The sequence below is a fragment of the Electrophorus electricus genome, chromosome 7, assembly GCF_013358815.1.
Source record: "Electrophorus electricus isolate fEleEle1 chromosome 7, fEleEle1.pri, whole genome shotgun sequence".
Lineage (NCBI taxonomy): Eukaryota > Metazoa > Chordata > Actinopteri > Gymnotiformes > Gymnotidae > Electrophorus > Electrophorus electricus.
The window spans coordinates 7879353-7905019 of record NC_049541.1 but is presented as its reverse complement, the minus strand read 5'-3'; the positions used below and the strand labels follow the sequence as shown (position 1 = coordinate 7905019).

At 40.9% G+C, this 25667-nt stretch overlaps 1 protein-coding gene across 1 annotated transcript in view; it reads right to left on the bottom strand.

The window, feature by feature from the left end:
• vav3b (vav 3 guanine nucleotide exchange factor b) overlaps positions 1–25667 on the bottom strand; it is a 29335-nt gene that overhangs the window by 2987 nt on the left and 681 nt on the right. Inside the window, 26 exon segments of the mRNA XM_035528120.1 lie at positions 2646–2763; positions 3398–3485; positions 5117–5233; positions 5761–5795; positions 6174–6239; positions 7374–7555; positions 8686–8703; positions 9816–9895; positions 10618–10751; positions 11538–11630; positions 12548–12680; positions 13365–13438; positions 13992–14073; positions 14314–14417; positions 15995–16063; positions 17907–18002; positions 18441–18540; positions 18637–18684; positions 18686–18735; positions 18808–18876; positions 18984–19082; positions 19563–19659; positions 20194–20218; positions 20221–20256; positions 20410–20476; positions 24613–24693. Coding sequence (XP_035384013.1) covers positions 2646–2763; positions 3398–3485; positions 5117–5233; positions 5761–5795; positions 6174–6239; positions 7374–7555; positions 8686–8703; positions 9816–9895; positions 10618–10751; positions 11538–11630; positions 12548–12680; positions 13365–13438; positions 13992–14073; positions 14314–14417; positions 15995–16063; positions 17907–18002; positions 18441–18540; positions 18637–18684; positions 18686–18735; positions 18808–18876; positions 18984–19082; positions 19563–19659; positions 20194–20218; positions 20221–20256; positions 20410–20476; positions 24613–24693 — 2161 coding nt within the window.

Sequence of the window (25667 nt, the reverse complement as noted above, 5' to 3'; positions counted from 1 at the left end):
GCAGGTCCTCGGGGGGTGAGGGAGTGAGCAGGGCCACCGATCCCTTCCCTGTGGCCACTGGTTTGTCTGGGAAAGCCTATGTGAAGTGTGGAAGGCCACAGTAGAAGCAGCTGCTGCTTGGCTCCGTTTCAGAAAACAAACTCCTGCTACCATGTGAACACCCATCTGAGCAACCGGGATGACCAAGTGTGGATACCATCGAATGTCAGCTTCACAATATGCTTTACCTGCCTACTTTACATCTCCTCTGGGGGAAAGCAACTGCTAGAAAACAAGTGTGTATGCTACTTATGTCCTCGCATAACTATAGTGCACACACACACACACACACACACACACACACACACACACACACACACACACACACACACACACACACACACACACACACACACATGCTTTGCACATGTCTAGTCCACCATGACTGGGATATTTCACAGTCAAATAATTTTATGTCAGATTGTGAGGCTTTCATATATCAATATGCTATCTGTTTTGTAAATGTCTCTCACACACACACACACACGCATGCGCACACACGCGCGCGCACACACACACACACACACGCGCACACACACACACGCGCGCACACACATACACCATCCCAGTTTATCAAAGAAAACCCAGATGTTTTCCTTTGTGTTTGAACATGTTTACCAGACAGTGAATGCCAACTGCCAATGCAACACCCACAAAGCGACTGATCTGGCGGTGTTTGCGGGTCTTTTGGGGGCACAACAGTGAATGTGCCATTGAGGTCCTGGAATCTGGTGTGTCTTGCTGAAGGAGACACTGCCATGAGTGACAGCAAAGCACAAAGATCCCTAATAAGACACTTTAAATGCATCTCACTGTGGAGGGTGGCAAGAGACAAGGCAGTGGGGCCAAATAAAGAAACAAAATCCACAATTCACATCCTCGCTCTGGTCCTAACACTAACCGCCCCCCCCACCCCCACCCACACCCCCACCCCAACCCCCCCACACACACACCCTCCCTCTCCTCTCCTCTTCCCTCTGTGGCAAGGTGGGTGTCCTTGTTCACACATGCCTTTTGTCATTGCTATTGCTGTTTGCTGAGGAACACTTGCATCCTCTTCCAAACCCTCTTTCTTGCCATGCTCTTGTATTTTTTAAAGCAAGAACAGAAGGCAAGTAGACCAAAAAAAAAGAAAGAAAAGAAAGCATGCCAGTTATCGCCCTGCTGTGGAGATTGTGGATGTCGCTGGTACTGGGATATGGTTATTACCCTCGAGTCCATGCACGGGGCCAAAACGCATGCAGAGGAGCTCCCTCTGCTGGCAACAGGGAGAGGGTGCAGGTGGCTCCTCTAGGGGGCCATCTTAGGCAAGGGTGGAACTGCAGAGGCTTTTCTTCTTGAACACATACACACGCACTCACACGCACACACCCGCGCACTGCTTCTTTCACATCAAAAACCAGCCTGCATCCATGTGCTTTGCTCTTTTTTTCAACCCGTCAGTCCTATCTGGAGAGCTGGAGAGGTACTCAGCGTTCCTTGCTGCCTCGCCTCTGAGGCTGCTAGCGCACCTGGCTGAGGCCGAGCGCTCTTCATCACACGACTAGTCATCATGCCCCTCTTCATCAGCAACAGCCTCTCATTTTACCCAAAGCCATCACTGAAATAACAGTAGTAGTCAGCAGTCCCTCCTCTGGGAGAACCTCCATCCTGGAGAGACTGAAGGTTTTAAATTCAACGTCTTCCGTCCATACTGCACTAAAATCATCCATATGATAGTTAAAAGCAATATCATCAAGCCATTAAAAGCATCATCAATAGGCCACTGACTGCAACGGTGTATTAAACTTTGCGTTGTTATATCCATAAGCTGGCCACAAAGTAACTTTAGCTAAGCAAACTTTTGCTATAAGTGACTGCGTGGCTACATATCATCACTGTTTTATGACTAGCATCTGTGGATAGTTAGCTAGCTAGCATAGATTTTTAAACAACCAGCATAGGTTATTAAACGACCAGTAAAATTAGTAAGAGTGGATTAGACTTAGCAAGGACAAAACAGAACTAGCAATGGAACCTTTAGTTTAATAACAAGCAGAATTGACTTAGTAGCGGCAAACAAACAAAATATGGTGAGTTTCAAAGAGTGTCAAAGTATTACCAAAATAATTGCCTTTTTGCTTTTGGCATCAAAATTGTCAATTACTTCTTGATAAATACAAGTGGCTGTGGTAACAATAGATGAAACAGGTTAATCCACTCAGAACTCGTACATGATGACTTAAAAGCACACCTGTTCTTTCCCTTTACCATCCTGCAACTTTTGGCGTATTTACTTTTATATAATAACAACAAGAATATATTTCATTTATATTACACTGAAAAACATGTTTGCAATGTGCTTTACGTTTGATTTATTTTGAGTTTACTTTGAGTTTCTCTGGCAAAGCGTAAGGTGCATATGCTTTCTCTGGGTTTGGTTTCCGATAATCACGGTTGGATGGCTGTAACCACAGGAAGGCTGGTTTGCAGTTGGGAGGGCTGGTGATCACCAGAAGAAGACCAGCAGGTAATCACTGAGACCAGAAGCACCACAAATGCGTGTTGGACCAAACCTGGCTGAGTGCTATGGTTTGAACAGACCTAGCTGGGCACGGGCCACTCACCTGTGCTTCTATGGGCAAGTCCCGTCCCAGGCTGCCTGAAGGGAACTTTGAGCATGGTGTCCAGGCTGCAAAATCCCTCCTTCGGTAAGTGTAGCTTGTAGAACTCCACCAGGTCCAACTCAGGGAAAGGATCCATTAGCACTCTGACATATGCCAGGTGAGCTTGCTACAACAAGGCACTGGCTCCAGCATGCTGCACGGACATGACTGGTTATGAGAAGGGCTCTGGAATGGAATCAGGTCTGGCAGAGGGTGTACATATTAAGCTGTGCAGAGCTGTGGTCCTCCAAAATCAGACTCAGTTGTATTTGCCAGGTATGCTACGTATATAAGGAATATATCTTTACAGAAAGCGAATTAAAAAAATGTATAAAAAACTGAATATGTACTATATAATGTGTAGAATATACACTATAATATACAGTACCATGTGAAATTACCATTTGCGCATTGATGCAGTAATAACTGAAGCATTATAAAGATGAGATGATGGATTGTATAGTAGACATAATGCATTTTGTACAGAGAAATGAAGTTGCATGCTACAGTGAAGACACCATATTAGGTTTAAGGCTCCAGGATTTGGAGATCCCTGAATTAGTTCTGAACAGGAGAAGTACCATTAATGCACTCCAATGACAGTGCTCACGTTAAATGTCAAATGTGTCAGCACACTGATGACTACTTACTGATTCTGATTTCTATAATCTGTTAATGCAGAAAATACTGCAGCAAGAACCAGACCTACTCACCAGTACAGTTTTAAACTTCCTGTTCTCAGCGATGCAAAAGCAGCCATGCTTGCTGAGTATCTTAATGTGCTTCACTTCATGGTTGTACCTGGACAAAACAGAGGGTTTACCTTATCTTACACTAAGCCCAACATTATACTGTCCCATGATCATAATCACTAAAGCTCATCCACCATAACTGTCTGGTACACAACAGATTTGTCATGATACTAAATAATACCATACCATACCTCTGGAGTCATGGAAAATAATCTAGACCAGTGGTCCTCAATTCCTGCCCTGGGGACATGTTTCAAGGTTCCTCTGATCTAACGTGCCTGGTCCTGCTCATTAGTCAACTATCAAGGCGAGTACAGTTGGAGCAGGTGTGCTGGGGCAGGGAAAGTTCAAATCAGGACAGTGGATCCTCTCCCCTACAAACTCTGGCTCACAGTCCACATTTAACTGTACCAAAAAATAAAAAAAATAATAACACAAATATTGGTTCCATTATGCCATTGCCAACTGGTTCAAAACAATGCCAATTGTAGGGAAAATCCAGGATTTGTTTGGCCACCTGCTGCTTTTGTTGGATTATCCAGGACTGCTTAGTGTCCCAGAATGGGAGAGAATGTTTGTGCACTGACATGGCACCAAAATGTAACTTATTTATCTGTGCTCATCAGGCTCAAGCAGGTGCCAACCGGCACAGTGTAGAAGAAACAAGGCTTCTATACATGGCTGACTTTTGTTTTCGCACACGTGCCATCCCGCTCATATGTTTAACAGTTAAATGCTGCTCTTTCATAGGGCAGTTGGACGCAATCTTTTTCACTGTATGTAAATATGTATGTTAATTTACCAGAACGATGAAAACAACAAATGAAATGCATCAAAAGCCGACCGAGACAAAACAAACCAATGCCACAGATGAGAACAGCTGGTTCACTTATGGTGATGTACGTACTGTTATGGATTATGGCCTGTACCAAACATACCATTAGGGAATAACTCCTGCACCAAACTCCATTAGGGAATAATGTACCAAGCATGCCACTGGGGAATAGCTTCTGTACCAGACACATAATTAGGAAATAACATACCACACATCATTAGGCAATAACTCCTGTACCAAACACACCATTAGGGAATAACATACCAAGCATGTCATTGGGGAATAACTCCTGTACCAAACACATCATTAGGAAATAACATACCAAGCATTGGGGAATAGCTTCTGTACCAAAGATGCTTGTACTTGACACACCATAAGAGATAACGCCTGTATTTGACAAACCATTAGAGAATCATGCTTGTACCCTATACACCACTAGGGAATTGGGGCCTGTACCATAGACTCCATCAGGGGATAAAGTCTATGTTGTACATAGAGTTAGGGAATCAGGTCTGTACCATACATAATGGGAGAAGATTTCCTTGTACCATCGATGCTTCCCATTCAGATTTGAGTAAACAAGGCCATGCATAAGAGATACACGCCGTGTAGCTCAGCATGGAGCGGATAGCTATGCTTGTCCTGCTGAGGCCCATCGTTCTCCACCTGGTTTGCAGGTAATAACAGAATAATAATAATGGAAAAAACCCACCTATGCAAAGTCATGCAAAGTCATAGTCAGCAAGCACACCATGCTGGCACACACACACACACACACACACACACACACACACACACACACACACACACACACACACACACACACACACCGCAGCCTGCCTTACTTGATGCTGAAGGCGTACTCGCTCCATTCATGTCTCCTGTGTCGGACCAGGTAGGTGTTGTTCTCTCTCTCAATCAGCTCTCTTTCGGCATTCTTCCTCTCTATGGGCCTTGCGAACCTGCACACAGCCGTTCAGAGCTCCAAAGGGAGTTAAAAACGCCATTACACCCTCCCCCACTCTCCTCGCCCCGCGCATGGTAAAGCAGCGCCGTTTTTGTCCAGCAGGTGGTGGTGTGGCTGTGAGCCAATGAGGCTTGTGGAGTATTTAAAAGCTCTGTGGGCTACATCTGGAAAATCTTCTCAAAAAATAAGGTCAAAATTTGCCAATAAAAAAGGTTAGAAGTGCTTGCTTTAATACTACAATTTGAAAAGGCCACTACAAACAACAACAGAAGCCACAGTAGTAAATGTTGATCATTCTCAAAATTCTTGGAAGGTATTTCTCAGAGCATATTTAAAGTATAAATTGCCATTATTTGCATGAATTAACGATAACCGATTTGTTTTATTGTCTCTACAGTGTAAGCTACACATCCACAGGCCACTCAGACAAAAAACTAGCAATACATTATCATTATCACATCACTGGTGTTGTGACTTCCATTAACTGAACAATAAACTAAGTTTAAAGGATTTCACCTTTACCAGAGCTGGGAGGAATAGTCAACTGGTTTGGGGACCTGAAGAATTGCAATACTTAACAGAAATCAATACTGCTGTTAAAACTTCCATTGGAGCAAAACATAACATGATGGCAATAGTAACGGATGCTGCTTTGCATCTTATAACATCTTAACCAAAGAAAAATTCATTACAAGATTGTGAAGTTACACACCTGTTTTATAATGTCAGCACACAGGCGACAGTGATAATTCTGGCCCGTGTAGCAGATTTGATTCGCAAGGGCTTTGTGTCATCACAAACCCAGCAAGAGCAACGCACTTATCAAGCCTTCATTAGCATGTCATTAGCCTAATGGTCATAAGTTAAAAATTACCCTTCTAGAAAAAGAAAAAAAAAAAACTAAACAAGCAGAGCTACTTATTACGCATACTTACACAGGGATAGGGCTTCACGGCATCACTTGGAAATAGGCCAATCTCTCGCTTTGTCAGGATTTTGCCCTGGAATCGCACAGGACTGTTAATTGCATTATATTTGCCTGAAAGCACCAGTCCCTCCCTTTCGCTTTAATAAATCCAAGACGATTAACTTCCAACAAGTAGCGCATCTCATTTACAACCCGTTAATTATGGTTCAGAGCCTGACGCACCGTCAGACTCCATAAAGCTTCGGTACGAAAGCCTACTTTAACGCTCAGTAATCATTATTGGTTCAGTGTTTGAACACTGCAATAGTGTGAATCATAGCAACTTCCTGGGAAAAAATGGTCATCATTTAATAATGCAGTTTCAGATGGGCCTCAGAGTTCTAAACTGCGGTAAATCTGCGGTTGAACCTTGGCCCCAAACAAAGTTGACAGAACAGGGCAATCAGACCGATAATATCATTATCCAAATGAGATTATTTCTCACATTACTGAAGACACAAATACCTACATTTCTTCACAAACCCCCACCCAATATGTACGCAGAAAACACGGGCTGCAAACTGCGTATAACATGATGCCAAGTATACCTGACTGTTGAGGGAAGATTAGCTGTGGTGTAACTTGGGGAAAATGCCCATGGGAAAAAAAAAAAGATACTTTGCTTTTAAATAATCCTCAGTATGATCAATATGATGCTGCTGTTTTGTCTGATGTGGAAGGTGCTTTGTCTGCCCCCATGATCTGTAATCTCCTTTATTAAAATAAAAATGCTGCCCCTGGCACAGACTAGATTGGAACGCCAATCCTACACCATAAATGTGATTTATTTAGCCTAATAATATTTCACTGCAGCTTCTCAAAGTCTTTATATATGTTAAACAGGCAAATAAGCATGTGCTAAAGATTAAACTTATTATCCCAGCAGAGTAAACAGTTGGAAGCCAAAAAGAGCAAATAAAATTACCATGATTGATTGTATTATTCTGGCTAAGGGACAGATATAATTGTCTCTTAGTAACATGACACACAGTCACCCGGCTTGCCGTATTCCTGTTCCTCTGCATCACGTGACCCCAAAGATTAAGTAGTCTTATTAGCAGTTAAGTATCCTTTCACGTACGATAAAATAAACCAGCCATCGTACATAATTGTTCATTTCATTCCAGAACCAGTATTCCCTTTTTTAACAGACAGTGCAGCCTCTCACCTTCCACCAGCAGCTGAGCAGGTCAGCACAAATGACCTCAATAACATCACCCACACGAATGTTCAGAGGTGGACCATCTGGGGGGCTGGGAGATCCCAGGTAGTTTCTGATGACCAGCATTTTTGGCAAACCTGGAAAACAATATGCACAATAAAAACATTGGTCAGAGGGGCGAGAAGACACTAAATGCGAGGAAAGTCTGAGCTTGTGAAAAAAAATCTAATATAATGCGAGTGGTAGAACTGTGAGTAAGGCAAGCTTAGGAAGCCCGCAGCCAGATGTCTCAAAACACACAAGGAGAAAAATGAGAAAAACAACATTCCAACGCTGCCAACCACAAAGCTTGAAATTTGCACTCGCAGTTGAACTGCTAGGCTCTGTACCCAAGCGCTGATGACTAATTAATAAGGAAATATGCTTACATGCCCCCCACACAAACAGCTTATGAAAATTAATTTCCCATTAAGAATCACAGCTCTGACTCTCTCTCTCTCTCTCTCTCTCTCTCTCTCTCTCTCTCTCTCTCTCTCTTCTCTCTCTACTCTCTCCTCATCTCTAAGGCATTTTCCAACAAAAGCTTTTAAATAAATTCAGCTACACTACTCCTGCCCTGGTGATTCTCTCTCTCTCTCTCTCTCTCTCTCTCTCTCTCTCTCTCTCTCTCTCTCTCTCTCTCTCTCTCTCTCGCTCTCTCTGAATTCTCCAAGGAGATCGTTTCATGAGTGTACGCAGCCACTTCCAGTTTCCCAGCACCAACTCCATATCCATGATACCCAGGAATGTCAAACTGACCCACGGCCCCCAGACACTCCTCCTCACCCCTGCCCATCAGCATGTCTGCAGCTGCTACTGCTTACGAGTGAACATGTTTCATTAAAGCACTTTCTGGAGAAAAATTAAGCATGTTAACGAGAAAAGGAATTAGGCCAAGTGCTAGCATGCATCCAAACGCAGGTGCAAACCAATTTGGAACTTTTGATGATCTTTAGTATTACTGGCTGTCCCTCCATCTTCCTTTCCTCCTAGCAAATAACATTTAAGTGTAGCATATCTCAGTTGTCAGGCATTTAACAATGTTGCTGAGGAATACCTTTTCCAAAAAAAAAAATTGTGAATCAAAGGATCGATTTTGTCTATAAAGCAAAAGTTCATATAAAGCACAAGACTTCAAAGTGTCTCACCTGTATTTTAGGCCCCATGGGGCCTGAAATAAAGACAGAAAAAGGCAAACAGAGCCAAAAATAAGGTCATCGATTTGGTAGCACTAAGAATTGGTATAAAGGAAGTGATCAGCAAAACTCCAAAACGCTACAGTCATCAGCTCTGCCATCTAGTCCAGTGCATCTATATAAATTCAATAGCTACTTTAATGGGAACACTTGGGAACGCCTGCTCATTCATGTAATCCAATCAACCAATCATACGGTGGCATGTGCATACAAATTATGCAGACATGGGACAAGAGCTTAGGGTAATGTTCACATCAAACATCAGAATCAGGATCTGAATCTCATGGGATTTTTATGCTCTACAGTCTCTAGAGTTTACAGAGAATAGAGCAGAAAACACAGTTTCTGCAGTTGGTAACACTGTGTTGATGGGTAGGACAGGAGAATGGCCAGACTGGTTTGAGCTGACAGGAGGGCTAGGTTAACTCAAATAAGCACTCTTTACAACCGTGGTAAGCAGAAAATGGTCTTACAATGTACATCAGTGAGATGCTTTTCTGCATCACAGCTATGTAGCTATATCAGGTTGCACACACGCCACACAGGCTACATTGGGCACAGGCTCACTGCAACCTGACAAATCTTCATTTCTGCTTTGACATGCAAATGGTAGGGTTAGGAATTGGCATAAACCGCATAAATCCTTGGGTCCGACTCATGTCAACAGTTCAGTTCAGGGAAGGGAGTGTTTTCTGGGCACACTCTGGGCCTTCCATTAATACTTGAGCATTGCTGTACTTATTAATACTTGAGCACAATCTGTCTGAGTAGCATTGCTGACAAGCATGACAAATCCTTGGGGACTCCAGATTTAAAGGTGTTTCCTAATAAAGTTGCCAGTGAGTGTGTTATGGGGAATCAGTTATTGTACACTAAAAACTGGCAGGCTTGAGCTCTTACTTTAAAATATTTTCTCAAAGTTATTTAGATGTAATTATATGAAACTGCAGTACTTCAGAGGAATGTAAAAAACAACAGTTTCTCTAAGATATTATTATGCAGTGATATATCTCATCTTGTGTTGGTTTATGATGTTTTATAATAACTCCACAGATGTGGATCACAGAACATCATACACAACACCATGGACTACAGAAGAATACTAGCATATGTAGCCAGGTTACAAACATCACTTTGCAAAGTACATTAGATGAATACATAAGCATGGCCATGACCATGAGCAGTTATAAGGCATTTATACTTGCTCATACACAGACTCCCAGTTTGCCAGGGCACTCCTTATGAGCCCCTGTTCCACGTTTAAGACACAGGTATCCCTGGTTGAAGATCCCGCTGGAGAAAAAATGTTAAATAAACATAACAGGCATTTATGCAGGGGGTGATATACAATTGCACATGTTTGTCAAAACATATTGAGGTATAAATAAGCCTGATAGTAGCTTAAACCTTCAATACACCCCCCTCTACACCACCCTGTCCATTTCAGACCTCCCTAGTAACCCACAGCCTTTCTGTTTTGTTTTGAACCATTTACCAATAACAGTCTTATTATCAATTCGATGTTCTGAGAGTTTGACATTGGCTGTTCATAGATCAATTGGTGCAAAAGTGCCATGCCGCTAAAAACTTGAGGTATGTAAGTGCAACATCCATACATTTTTAAAGTATATGTTGCTTAACAGTAGCTAACAGAAGTTTGGGGAACTTGGGTAATCTGTTTGCCTGCAGGAGACAATGGTGTAGTTCTGGTTCTTATTTGCATGAAACTCTTCTAGTTAGGTGATAACTCCATATCATACATTACACATTTTGACAGGGTACATTTACATGGCAGGCAACCCAATCAGATGTCCAACCCAATACTGTATATAAACTACTATATTTTCATAATTATTACTGTGTATAAACTACTGAATTATCATCACAGTGTCAGTAGACATAAACACATATTTGTTGGTAAGACATTTAGTTGACTCTGTAATGCTTGAATTTTGTGAATAGTTGAAGTGAATACCAGCTGCAGAAGTAGATATTAACTGCATGGAGACACCTACCTGAGCAGCATGCAGCAGGAACTGCAGATGGTGACCCTGTCAAAGGTGTGCATGTGGAACAGGTGCGAGTTACAGGTGGTGTTCTCTGGCCTAATATTGGACCTGTGTGGAAGACACAGGGTTTGGTTATTTTGCTGTGATCACAACCTTAACAACTACCATGGACATGACTCACACCGAGATCCTGAAAGGTGGGCTGAGTGTGTGTGCGTGCACGTGTATGTGCGTGTGTGTGTGTGTGTGTGCGCAAGTATGCATAAGTGCATGCAACTGGGGGGTGGGAAATTCCAAATGAGACCTTCCTACACAGACCTTTCCCATACAAAGACCAGAACAGTAGGTAAGCTCTTTGTCTGAATGGCACTGAAACTGATCTCTGAGACAAGTGTTACAGGCATGTTAGAGAGATAATGTGTCGTCTGATTGTAACCCACAGAACATCACGTGTTCTAAGACACCTCCCCCGCAACACACACATAGCTGACATAAAACGGCACACCAAGGAAGTGTTATTCCAGCTACCCAGCATGAAGTTTGTAGTAATGCATGCCTCCTGTTTACCCTGTCCCACATCTATATCCAACCTCCCTCTCCCCCTCTTCCCAAACCCCACTGCATACAATCTCCAGTGCAGCACTTTACAACACCTCCCAGACTCCACTCACCACTGCCCACAGCTAGACCCACAGCTTTCGGGACACTTCAGTATGCACTATTCCCCTACAAATACTTTTAACCAGAGTTCGGCCTCTGTATAGTCAGAAGTGAAACTGCAGTCCAACCACAGTCCCAGTGGGGCAAAACAAATGTGCGGTCTTGCTGACACACCTAAAGAAGCAGTTCTCAAAATTCTGGTAACAAGATGGATCATGTGATTTGTGGCTTTAATGTTGCAGTTATCTGAGTGTAAAGCACTGCACCCGAATGAGTGATAGTGCAGACTCTTTGGTCTTGAAGAAGCACTCAAAGCTGTTTGTCCTCTGCTGGTGTGTGAGGAAGAATCTGTAGCACCACTGCTCAACCATAGAAAGAGAAATGGGGAAATTGGAGGGAATCAGCAATATATATGGGCCATTCTGAACACTTTAATATCTTTATTAGTTTTCATTGGTTCTTGTGTAAGGTAATTTAGAGACAATTTTGGAGCACTAGATTCATCCATCAAACACTGTTAATATTCAACTTGTGTGTGTGTGTTGGTTCTGGACTGTGCATGTCTATCTTTGTGTGTGTGTGTGTGTGTGTGTGTGTGAGAGAGAGAGAGAGAGAGAGAGAGAGAGAGAGAGAGAGAGATTCCCACATGGTTTCACAAGTCGAGGTCTTCTTGAAATGGATTTGTCTAGACCAAATACATAAATGCATATTTCCTCTTGGCGATAGAAATAAAAGAGAAAAGTAAGCTTAAAGACTAATGCTGCATTATTTAAAGATCGTCATTAGTACTACTAAGAAAGTCGAAGAGAACATCATAAAACAAAAAAGTCATAGCGGGAGACTCGATTTGGCACAAAACAGAGATGTTCGTGGGATATAGCGGTTCAAAAATAAATAAATAACTTTCCCAGGGACAACTGTCATTGTGTAGCCGTACTTACGCGACGTACACTTTACTATGCCGCCGGACAATGAAACGCACAGCTTTCACTGCGCCTGCAACAGCCCGCGCCGCACTCTTCCAATGACAGCTCTGCGAGCTGTCTTGCTGCGCCACTGTACCTGTCACCATCCATCAGCGCTAATCAAGCACGCCACCATCTGCCTGCTCGCAGTATGGGGGCGGAGCGATCACATCAGCGCCCAGTCGCACAGGCTGGAGGAAAAAGGCCGGAAAAGGGTGTGCGGGACGTGACGCTCGACTATGCACCAGCGCGACTGTTCGTTTTCATTACACCAGTTCAACAAGCGCAGTCTCCCTGGGCAGACTCCTCACCGCTCTGCAGTCCTTATCGGTGGTGGGGTTGTTGGTGATCTTGTACTTGTTGAGGTCGATCACTTCTTTCATCTCGTAATTGTCCCCTCGCCGCTTGCAAATGACCACGGCGATGTCGAAGAGAAAAATGTGCCTGTAGCATCAACGAAAGTAAAATAATCGATTTCTGACCTACTGTGATTGTTTATTTCAGTCAGAGGTTTACCATGTACAAAGCATAAACATGGTAAAACAAAAGCCTTCTAATAATTAACTTTTTTGTTAATAATAATAATAATAATAATAATAATAATTATTATTATTATTATTATTATTATTATTATTATTATTATTATATGCGTGTGAGTGGGACAAATGTGTGAGCTGATTTTGTACCGGTACACCTCAAACATTTCATGCATTTGTGCGTACTTCACTTATACAGACGTTGCGGGATTAGCCATAGAGTATCTTGTAGCTATTTTTAGTTACGAATCAACTCATGGACCTGGCTTGTAACTCACTCGCTCACTCACGTTCAGCATAATTCGCCTCAAGGGTGTGCTGTTAGCAATGAAAGAGCTTTGGCGCTTCGGATCTATTGTCACATTTCCCTCCAAGTTTTTTATTTATTTTATTTTTTTATTTAGGGGGTGGGGGTGGGGGGCTTTTTTGTTTGTTTGTTTGTTTGTTTGTTTTTACGAAAATTGCTTTAGCGCTTAAATATACTTGTCTATATAGGCAATGAAAAAGGAAATTATCGGTAAAACTCTATCTTAAATCGTTACAAACGTAGCCTATATCGAAACGGTGTCCTTGTTTCCCTACAGAACCTCACCTGTTCTGCCTTCGCTTGTCCACTCGAACTTCCCTGTCACCCTTCGGTCTGCCGTAGATCTTGAGTGGCTGATTCTGCGTGGGATGATGAAAGCGAGATGAGAGTGATGACAGCAGCACGAGAGCTGTTGTCCGGGACACATTTATAGGAACCCCAGCCATTTATTAATATTCATATTTATTCATCCTCACGAAGGAATTGGAACCTTTCGCTTCACACGTTTGTTAGCTGGTGTTTATAGAAGAGTAAAAAAGTATTTCCTTAATAATGAAAAAATATATTTCATGATCAAAATAATGCAATAAGAAAAGGCCTGGGCAGAATAAATGACCCTACTGCTTGCCACTGAAGACTTTTCAGTTGAGACAATAACCAAATGGTGGTAAACAAAAGCCCTGGAAGCAGTAATTCTGGCCAAAACCCATTTTGACTTTCTTAGTAAAATTAATATATTACTTAATAAATAAGTAACCCAAGTTATAATCCAATCCAAACTTTTTCTAAATTGTTTTAGAAGAAAAAAGGGTGTCTATCATTTTAACTCCAGCTGCAATTAGATCTTCTATGAGCTAATCAACATGGAAAGATTTCCTGCCATACTCAAATGTATTATGTTATGAGACTCACCAGATTCTCGATGGACCTCTGGTACTGATCAATCTCTCGTAAAGTCTCATTGTCCCTCTTTACCTCATTAACATACTGACCCCTGTTCCATAGAGAACAAGGGGAAGACGAAAACAGCTAATTAGTCAGGTCAGTATTGCATTTAAATGTAAAATATAAATATACATATTCATTTTATTGTGCACTTTGTGAATTAAGAACAACAGAATGGTGTCCCTTATGCCTATTTTGCTATGCAATATAGTCAGAGCTAAGCATGTTAGGACCAGTGATTGGTAATAAAATTAATGTTTCTTTGGTTACGCCACAATTTTGCCACTACTGCTTGAACAGGAGGTGACTTTCATCAAGTTCTTCTAGCATCTTAAAGGGAATTTCTGCAATAGTCACATTTACATTAAATATATCTGATGTAAAGAAGATGGCCTGAAGAATAAAAGTAGCCATTAACACTGGAAATTACACTGTTAATGAACTGGAGTCTTTAATAATGCTAATTCTCTCCTCCTTCCCCTTGTGCACATCATTACAATGTACAAACATCTCTACATTAGCAAATATTTCTAAACGCATGACTCCAGTTTCAAAGACGGCTCATTTTAGATTCCATAAACTGAAGCAGATTTCTGCTATGAGCTCTGTAGCATCACCTGTTCCACTTCTGCTTCCCTCAAAACCCCAAGACTCCCTTTAAGCTGTCAGGGCCCTCCAGCTCAAAGGAGCTGTCTGACCAAAGAAGCTTATGTCACTACCACTGAACAAAATGCTAGCTCAGTGCTAACTGAATGACAGCTAGTATATTGCTAACTGTTCTTACCATTTTTCATTAAAGTATAGCCTTTCAATGAGTTATATTCTCTATCTACAACCTACTTGACAGTTATAAAATAGACTCAACACCCCTCTGTTACAAACATATGCCTTGTGTGTACATCTCATTGGCTACTTTGTTAGACACAGATTTCAAATAGGTGGATTTTATAGGTGTACAATTATAGACTGTTGACCATCTGTTGCCATGCAGAGGTTGTCAGATACCATCTGACCAGTTCCTGATTGATCACTTTCTGGCCACATGACAACAGCTGGCTGGTCATTATTTAACCAGTGGACCATTTTTAAGACAAGTTAATGGTGCACTGTGTGAGTATCTGGCACAGCAACATTGTTGTACTTTGTATATGCGTCAATATGACAGCGTTTTAGTGGTTGAGTGTTCTGCCATTCACAAGAGTCTCAGGGGTCTAGATGTTCTACTAAAAAATAAAAGAGAAGAAGAACACCAACAACATTTGTTGCAAATGATGCTTTCTGTTCACTATATTTTGCATTTCTGTCAATCTGTTCTCTTGGCTACATCTACACTAGAAGCAGGACGATATGCTCCATCTTGCGCACACATAATGGGGTATCACTGCTATTTGAAACACTCTAAATAAACATAAAAAATAAATATTTTTTAAAATGAGATTTATCAGTGTTTTTGAAGGTTTAAACAATCGCCACATTGGACTGTGTGCACAGGCCTGTGAGAAGCCCCAGAGGAGCAGTACATTTCTCAGTACTGGTGCCATAAGTGAGGCCATGCAATCCTGCATGTACATGATAGGAAACAACAAAGCCCAGGGTTGAAAAAAGCAAGTGTGTCCTTTAACAGACAAAAGTGATGACTACATTTGGATCATCTAATATTAGATGGTCTAACGACAGAAGCATGCTCTTAATTTGATCATTCAAAACAGCAACATGGTTGCTCACAGCAGCACAGTTTCTAAACTGTGGGTTGGACTACCCTCTCATTATGATATTGTGCTTTACCGCATAGATCAGAAAGTTCTTTGATGCTTGTGAACTAGCTAAAAGGAAATGCACTGACAAAAGCATAGCATTTGACATGAACGAAATTACGTTAAAACATCACAGTATTGCATCAGTGTGGCTGAAATGGAAAATTTGTTCCCATCTGTAATGAGTAGTTGCAGAGAGACAGGCTCCATACTCACTCGCAAAGCATCCAGGGCCACTAGCAAGTTACTCTTCTCGGAATAATCATGAGTGTGTTTGACCAGCTCCTGCACAAGCATAGCAAAGAGTGGAAGAGAATAAAGCAAGCACAGTGATGTTGACAACCAAAGAACCTGTCTCAGTGAATATGGTACCGAGCTTAGCCGAGCCGGGAATCAAAGCTGTGTGCTAGTCAAGGTGAACTCATTAGTGTAGGCTTCACTTAAGGCAGCAGTTACCCCCTCATCCTTTTTGCAGAGTCATTTGCAACCTTCTCTCCACTACATGGAAGACACCATGCCATCATCACCCCTTGGAAAAATGTCAGGAGACAAGAATTTGGGGGAGAGACAGGCAGGAGGAGGGACAGCTGTTAAATCAGAGTGGAAAAACTGGAAGCAAACAAGTGTCAAAGCAAGCTTCCACAGTTGGGGGGGGGGGGGGGGGGGGGGGGCACATGTTAACACTCGGAAAAGCCAGAGACATCGATCAGAAACCAGGAACTTTCCTGCAACTTTGCAGAAGGCTTCAAGAGAGCCTCACTGCATCACTGCTGTAAATAGGCTAATTAACGTGATGAACGGAGACGTGAGTATTGGCTTTTTCCACAGGCATGTCATAGCTTGCAGCTTAACACAGAGGGGTGAAGGCACCAAGGTTCCAAAATCTGAAGCCTGTTCACTTATCATTTAGCCTTATCACTTACAGTGGATCTAGAAAGTATTCAGACCCCTTTACTTGGTGCATATTTTATTGTGTTGTGGGTTTGATTCGAATGTATATTATTACCATTTTTAACCATCAATTTACACATAATCACCCCTAATGACGAAGTGAAAACATGTTTTAGAGAGCCTGCCAGGTAATAAAGGGTTGTGTATGTAAGTGTGTGTGTGTGGGTGGATGTGTGTGTGTGTGTGTGTGCGTGTGCGCATGGATGCACACGTGTGTGCATGTACCTTTGAGGCTCAAACAGGCCTGAGTGCATGTAGCCTGTCACGTGCCCTTGTAGGTGATGGATTATGGGGACAATGCAAAACAGGAACTAAAGGAGATTGCCTGTCACCCAAATAACCTGACATAAGAATGTGAGAGATTTAGGGGTTTGTCCTTGGCAAAACTCCAACAAATGAACACCTCCAGACTTCTGTTCAAATTTGCAATTCTGACCGAGGGCCTGCTATAATCATCACCAGCTCAGCATTCACATTATGGAGCTTCAGTCCATCTTGTGCATGCACAACACCCTTGGTACAATTTTCATGTGTGACAAATCTGCACGATGGCATGAGAGTGTGTGGCGAGCAGCGAGATGAGACAGAAAAGAGACAGCCGGGTCAGTGTCTAGGGAAACGTCCTGTTAACATGTGCAAGGTGATGACTTCATGGAGCCGGGCTCGAATATTATTCTGAAACCTACAAACCAACACACTTACATACATATATGCGCGCGCATGTGTGTGTGTGTGTGTGTGGTGTAAAATTCATCTGTTCTGTGCCACTGTCATTACTCTGTCCTGGTGTTTGGCTAGTGTGTTATTTGTTTGCAGTCTGCAATGCAAGCTTGCTGCCAGGTTTTGCTTAGACACCATTTTCAAAAGCATGAGAGTCACAGAACACATAGACTCTGTTGCCACCAAGTGGTAACTTTTTGAAAGGACTTTGACTGCGATGACTTCATTGTAGAGGACATTTATCTCACTTTTCAACTGTACATTATATTGACTCCCTAGTAGTAGCGATTGTTGATTTCAAGAACTAAAACCTAAACCACAGATTTGAACTTACCACATCCTTAGAAGAGTATAAAGATGGACTTGAATATGCATTCACAAGAGCAGTGTTTGTGTGTATGTATGTGTGTCTCTGTGTGTGACAGAGAGAAGGAGAGCAAGAATGTTTGTGTCCTACCTGCAGTAACAGAGGGTACTTTAGTACGCACTGCATAGGAACAACCAGCAGATCTCTCAGAGTGAACTTCCCACTGTTGGCTCGCTTCGAGCACTCCTGTGGCACATAAAACGTGGAAGCACACAGCGAATCCATCCACGTCAGAAATGCTTAGAGGGCCTCAGCTACACTTTAGATGAACTGCATCAGGGATGTATCAGCAGTTGGCAGAACATCTAATCAACACCAGGGGGACGTTTACATTGCACCGCTGTCACAAGCAAATCTCCGATCTCCATTTTGCACACTGACTCGCTCAGCTGAACCCCTCAGGCATTCTGAAGTGCTGGAAGCCAGAAACATCACACTGATACTCCTTCAAGTTTTTGCCATAAGGCCAAATGGTGAGGGAATACAAACAGACTAACAAACAAATATACAAAAAAAAAAAAGAAAAAGAGTGGTTCTCCACTCCTGAGAACTTGCTGTTCTGGTGATTGAAGGTTTTCTGGTGACAGCGAGACTCTTGTTAGGCTGTGGAATATACCGCCATACCTCTAACTTCAGCTGAACATCCTCTTTCTCTTTACAGAGGGAGTCTAGTGTTGGGATCGCTGCTTCCACCTGACCACAGTATGTCCCATAAATCAGAAGCCTAGACCAAAATATCAAAACTGATTAAAAAAACAGGCTTTTGTTAACTTATGTTGCCGCAGCAATCACAGTAATCTGGTATATTCATTATACATACTTGTGCTTAAAGGCTATGAAGATTTGGTGGAGATTTGACGCATTCTTGAATGGTGTCCTGAATTTTGACCATGAAGCTTTTGTGCACTTTAACTAGATCCTGCAGAATGGAAGCTCAGTTTATTGCCTAGGCACACCACATAGACCCATAGTGAAAAGAAGGTCAGCTCACTGGGATGTTAAGAAACACTTTGTCAATGTCTGCTGCTGAGAGGAACTTCTTGAGAGGTGTCAGGAAATACTGTGAAGATAAAGATTACAACATAGACAGAAATTATGGAGACTCAGACGGCATCATATGAATGGGGTGAATGGATATGCAATGGAGGAGGCAGATGTAGCACTGACCTTCTCAATGGCCTCCAGGGTCTCTTTGTATCTCTCCTCTATCTGTTTGATCTCAAAGAGGCAGCACATCCCGATGTCCACCTCAGTCTGTTTCTGCTTCTATAACACACACACACACACACGCACACACACACACACACACACACACACACACACACATAAAACACGCACCCATACACATGTGCACGCACATACATGCATACAATCATTTCTAGTTTTTCAAAAGCATGTACAAACCCTGTAAATATGTCTGACTGCACACAAAGCATTTCTAATGTCAAATGTTTCCAAACTTAATGAGATGACCCTCAGAAACCATTAAAACATCAGAGATGTCAGAAACTCTTTTAGGGTTATATATAGGAACAATTTTCAATAGAAGAGTGGGAATGTGTGAAAATTACTGAGAACTGTGAGACGTGTGAATGTGTGTGAAGGTGCAGTTAGAAATTCAGACCTGGCTAAAATTTAAAAAAAAGAGTTAAAGAAAAAAATTACTGTGTCCAGGGCCCATTTGGTGTCATGCCAATATGTGGGCGCTTGTGTCTAGGTTGGTTTGATATAGTGTCACCAAAGTACCTGAAAGGTAGTTTCTGTACGCATCAGATCCATATATATTTGTCCTCCTTCCAGATGACTGTACACAGGATCATGCAAATCCTCCAACACCTGCTCACTATTACTTACACACACACACACACACACACACACACACGGTCAAGTTTCTTCATGCACACACTGCACGTGCTGTGCATGTGCACTCTGTGCTGTGGGAATGTGGTGGCTGACACAAATCCATTTCAAGCCTACATAAATCACAAAATGCATTAGAGGCCTTTGAATATATCGATCAACTCGCACTGGCACACTGATCTATCGTGCAGGATCGAACACAGAGGCTTTGTGGTCCCTGGTTTCCAGTGTGAGTAGCTGGGAAATGAAACCTTGCCTCTGACTGAATCACCTCCTCACAGCTGCCTACAGCTTCCCGTGTATAGGCAGGCTCTCGCGCTCTGATAAAAACCATTGTTTGCGTGGGTTACTAACTACTACACTAGCCTGCACTATAATAAGTTGAAAACAGAACTACACATTTACAGAAAACCATTGGTGACTTGCCCACCTGTATGAATAAATGGGTCCTTCTATTGTTATAGTTCTATGACTAAAATAAAATCGTAGGGGACCTGGGTAACATCTTAATATTTACTCAATTAGATCGGTCAAATAGAGGAAATATCTTCATTTTCTGTACTCTCCTCTGTCAGAAATGGCCTACAAAATCAGTGTATTAAGAATAATTTAGTACTTATGCATATTTTGATTGTCAAACATCAGTTTGAAGTTGAGCTGAATTTTGCATTTTCAAATGTGCTTTATACAAATGGATTTTTTAAATTCGTTTAAATATATGGCATGCTAGCTTATCTTATGCCTGACTGTTGTGTGTAGACTGTAGATGTGTTAGAGAGTTTGGATAAACTGTCAATGACCTGGAAACATACAGTGAAATATCAAAAGTAAAAATCAAAACTATCAACAACACTTCATAAAACACTTCTACATGCAAAGAACGCAGAAAGCTATGATGACATAGTAATCCGCACACCTACAAAAAGGGGAAAAAATAGATTGATTAATGTTGAAAACTAGTTTTAACCTGTGAAAAATGTTTGAAACCTCAGTTTCACTAGAGTAAGTGGTCTGGCACCAAATGCTGTGCATTTTTCAGAAGATCTGTGGCTAGGGGGCTGCTCTCACCTACTTTAAGCACATATGTGAAATTCATTTTTGCTTTCTCACTCCAAAACACCTGTTTCACCAATTGTATATTTCTGACAAATAACAGCATGCCAGAGATGATGGCTACCATTACGTGCTTTGTTATATGTGAAAGGTTAAACTCAAACTGTTTTGCTAGGCTATGGCAGTTCAACAAAAAGAGCTGTCTTTTCTATGGAGACATGAAAGCCTTCCAGTCAATTGCCTGGTGCCTTAGGCTTTGAGTAATTAAAAGTAACTCATTATATTTAACAGGCAGCAGCAGGGAACCTAGACTAGTAATTATGGCAGAATTAATTTGTCTAGGTCAAAGGTGCCTAGTTTCTGTCCTAGAAGGCCCTAGAATTGCAGATAGTTCTTCTTAATTACCCACAATCTATTTAATTAGCCATAATTTATTTATTTAGGGATTGATAGCTACATGAATTGACTGAGGTCTCCCTAAAGTGATGTAGTCATTGCATGTTTAACAACATGGCATAAAAAGTTTTTCATTATTAATGATAATTTTGTTAGGTGCAACTACTCCACAGCACAGAGGCCATCAGTCCTTTTTCAGTAAGTTGTATGTACTCAAAAGTGTATTTAGAGAGAGAAATGTTGGAAAATTGCACTTTCCTTTGCACAGCTGATAAAGGACCTCTGTTCTAAATATTCCATTTCTCTGGTAACCTTGTATAGCACATGCTGGCATGAGGATAATATCTGAAAATTCTGACCACATGAGTGAGTTGATATGAATTGGCCCATCTGAAAATTCTGGTTTATATACCACCATCTATTATAAACCTATGGACGCTCATTCTTATTTTCACTACAACGCTTCACATTCCAAGGCCTGCAAAAACTCTATCCCATACTCACAGCTATTAAGACTTAAGCGCATTTGCAGTCAGAATAGAGACTTCCTCCAGAAAAGTATAGAAATGTGTGAATATTTTCAGAAGTTTGGATTTCCTAAGGAAGTCATAGATGATGCCTTTGCTCGTGTTTTACCTCAGAGACAGGATGCAGTGACATATACTGTTAAGACAACAATTGCTTTGGTGCTCACTTATCATAATACAAATAAAACATTAGCTAATATTATACTAAAAAACTTAAAAAAAAACAACCCAGGATACTCCAGGATGATGCAGAGACTGCATCCCTTTTTTAAGGATTCTCCTCTAATCTCCTAAAGAGGAGACAAAAATGTAAAAGACATTCTTATCAAGAGTGAGATAAATGACCAGTCAAATAATAACTGTGGTACTGTAGCCTGCAGACAGTGCAGGATGTGGTATGTACACATTTCAGGTTCCTGTGGTTTGGTGGGGGGGTTATAACGGGTTAGTGTGTAAAATTAGCACGAGTATGCCTTTCTGCTGAGCTTATATTAGATTTAAAAAGGTACAATAGGTGTGAAGTTTTCATAAATGCAATAAGATATCAGGCAACATGTTATTTCAGAACAGCTGACCTGCAGTTACATTTCAGGCACATGAGCCAGATTGCTGTGCTCCTACAAACAGTATGGGGTGATATTTTACCAGTCTAGCAATTACCTCAGACAATTAACACTAAATGTAGGCCACCTTAAGAACCAATAGGTTCTTACATAGTCTTACATCATTTTGTATAGGCTATGACGCTATGAAATTTGCAAAAACATGCACAAGTTGCTAAAACATGCAGCACACATTCAAACATCGTCTCTCAAACACAGTAACCCGAACAGAAACTGCTCAAAGCAGCCAAAAAAGGCTGGGGGAAGAGGGATGAGTGCTTTTTTGCCAAGTCTTGCCCTTATATTCACATTATTAACACTCTTATTCTTTCCTGTAGACCATGTCACAGGGCCTCAGTGGTCACTAGCGAACCTATCTCTGCGTTAGCACACCAAGCCTAGCTCAGTGTTAGCGCACCAAAACTAGCTTGGTGTTACCTCACCAAACCAGTCTGCTGCAAGAACATTTGTTATTTCTGCCAAGTCAAAAGCCAACAACCTGACTGACATGTCAAGGAACAATCTAATTTCTGAAAATCCTTTAGTACAAATAATACAGTTTATGAAATAAAGTAAAAAGAAAGTTGCAAGGTGTGTGCTGTAAGCTTGTTATATGCTGTGGGCATGGTGAGTCTTCTGCTACCACAGAAGCTGAGAGTCTTATCATATTACCCTCAAAACAGGGTACAAAGAAAGTCAACATACAGAGACATTTTTGGGAGAGAAGCTGAGTAGATAAATGAGCTATCGATTGCTGGTGTCATTGAGAGGGCAGTCACTCTGCTGCACAATCTACACTAATCTCGGAGCGATACAGAAAAATACAAAATCAATGTGTGTGTGTTCCTGAATTGAATTAAAATTGCTACAAGGCATCATTTCAGACTGCTATAAAATAAAAATCTTTGGCTGCCTCAGATTGCATGGAATTTTAAAGTAAGATTTAATTTTTGGATCTTTTTTGACTTTATGGAGATTATATTTTGGAGGTACATTTAAAGACTTTGGCACTCACTCTTATCCAGATCAACTTAGATCTTATCACAGTGGTTGTGCTCTCTGGGAACCAAGCCCATGACCAGGGTGTTGGTAGCACTTGCTGTACCAGGTGAGGTACAGTAGTTCTAGTGTGTGGGTTCCAAAAGTGTTTAAAATAAATAAATAAATAGATTAATTTTAAAAATTAATAATAATAATATCAATCCTCTGATGTTGGAATCAAACAAATTATTGAATTTTTCAGATGTTTTTATTTACCATAGTGTAAAGCAATGCTTTAAAGCTTGATAAAAAGCACTTCTGATTTGATGCGGCTTCTGTATAAAATGAGGCTCCCAATTTTCCTCTGACTAGCAAAACATCTACTAAACTAAAGAAATGACTGATGGAAAAATTGGGGAAATTATTATTAATTTAATGATAATAATTGGATCTGGGGCTTCCCTCCATATTTCACAATGAATAGTGAAACAGTTGATATCATTATTGATAATAAATTAATATGGAATGCCACTACCAACACCACTGCAATATATGCTCAATGTATTTTTTAATGCATCTCAGGGAATAAAGGCTGAAAAGATCATAGTGATTCTGTTTTACCAGATTTTTATTCAGTGCGCTAATGTTCTATATTCAGTGTTTGGGTTGTACTCTTTTTTTTTTGTTCAAAAAATAGATAAATGAAGCCAAAAGCACCTGGCCAAAGTAATTAAAGTACCTGTGGTGTGTATCATCACTAGCTAAACAGTATATTTGAAATATTTCTCACAGAATTTCTCACAGGTCCTTCACATTATTTTCAAACTACAAACTGTTACTAGATCTGAATGTAGATATGATTGCCAATAGAAAAACATATATACATTTCTCTCGTGCCTAACCATGTGGATTTTTGAACGATGATTTAATGTGCACCAACAGACCTAATAGGCCTATATGTAATGGCGCACAACCTTATTTAAAAGCTTACTTTCTTGATATTTATTTTTATATTATTCTTTTATTATTTTTTATGATTATGATCATGCTGTGTGACAAATTGCCTTTGTCAAAAAAATGTTTCATTCATTCATTCATTCTTTCACCACCAGCTTCATCTGTCCGAACCACAAACATCTGTGTATTCCTCACTACCAAGGCAAGTCTGGTCACTACACAGATAAATAATTGTGTTTTGAAATATATAACAAGTATAAGAAATGACTAAAATACTTTATATGTAAGGAATAAGAAATTGTGGTTATTGCAATTAAATGTCTACTTAAAAAAAAGTTATTTTCCAAAATATTTCAGTCAACTTTTCTCTTTTTAATATTCCACACTAACTGCTTTTTGTTACCGCCCCGTGCGTGGCACCCGTGCGTCGAAGAGGTCAAAGGCTTCAAACAGCTCACTTCTCTTCATCCCAAAAGTCCTTATGTTCTTCAGACACAGAAACTGAAATAAGGGACATTAGACCCAATGACTAATAGATACTCATCTAACAGCTCATTTTAAAGAACTCTAGTTTTCAAACTCTGGATGTGTGTGTGTGTGTGTGTGTGTGTGTGTGTGTGTGTGTGTGTGTGTGTGTGTGTGTGTGTGTGTTTTGTGTGTAATGTGTAATGTCTACTTTCAATTCCATAAAGACTAAAAAATATAATCTATTTTCTACTAACCTTTTTACAAAGTTTCAGTATAAACCTTAAACAAAAACTGATATACATTTCATTAATCCCATTAATCCTGATTAAATGTCCTTTACAGTTTGTTACTCTTTCCTGTTTCCACAGAAGTAGAATGTTTCTGACAGAGGTCCTTCATCAGCTGTGTAAGCATGTAAAGTAGTTTTGAAAGAATTTTGAAAATCATAAATTGATTCAGTTTTCATTAATATTATGCCTTATTTAACCAGAGTAAAAGTCACAAAAAATAAATAAAAACATAGGCAGTAGCTTCAATGTCAGGGACTACAAAAGTACTAGTCACTTACATGTGACTCACAAAATTAGAGCATTAGAACATTATCCTCAGCGATCAAAATATGGCCTTTTTGTGAGCTAGACAACTCTACAACTGTCTGGAATGTGGTCACAAGAGGACAAACATTGCAGCAAATGATGCTCTTCTGCCGGCTCGGTATGAGTTGGCCCGTCTGGGCCAAACCACTAGGGTGGGGGCTGGGATTCTGTCCTCTTATAAGCAGGCAGATCAATGTTTTGATTTTTATCAGGCCCCAAGAGTGCAGCAGGGGAACTGGGGAAGGGTCAGTGGGGTCCAGGCAGACCTCCTAAAAAGTATAGAAATAGTTCTTAACTGCTCTTAACCAAGAATCTCATGTAACAAATAGGTGTTTTAATGCCTCACCAACCAAGTTTTTTCAGAATCTGGATTGTTTCAGAGCTCAGGGGGAGGAATGAATGGCTCCTACA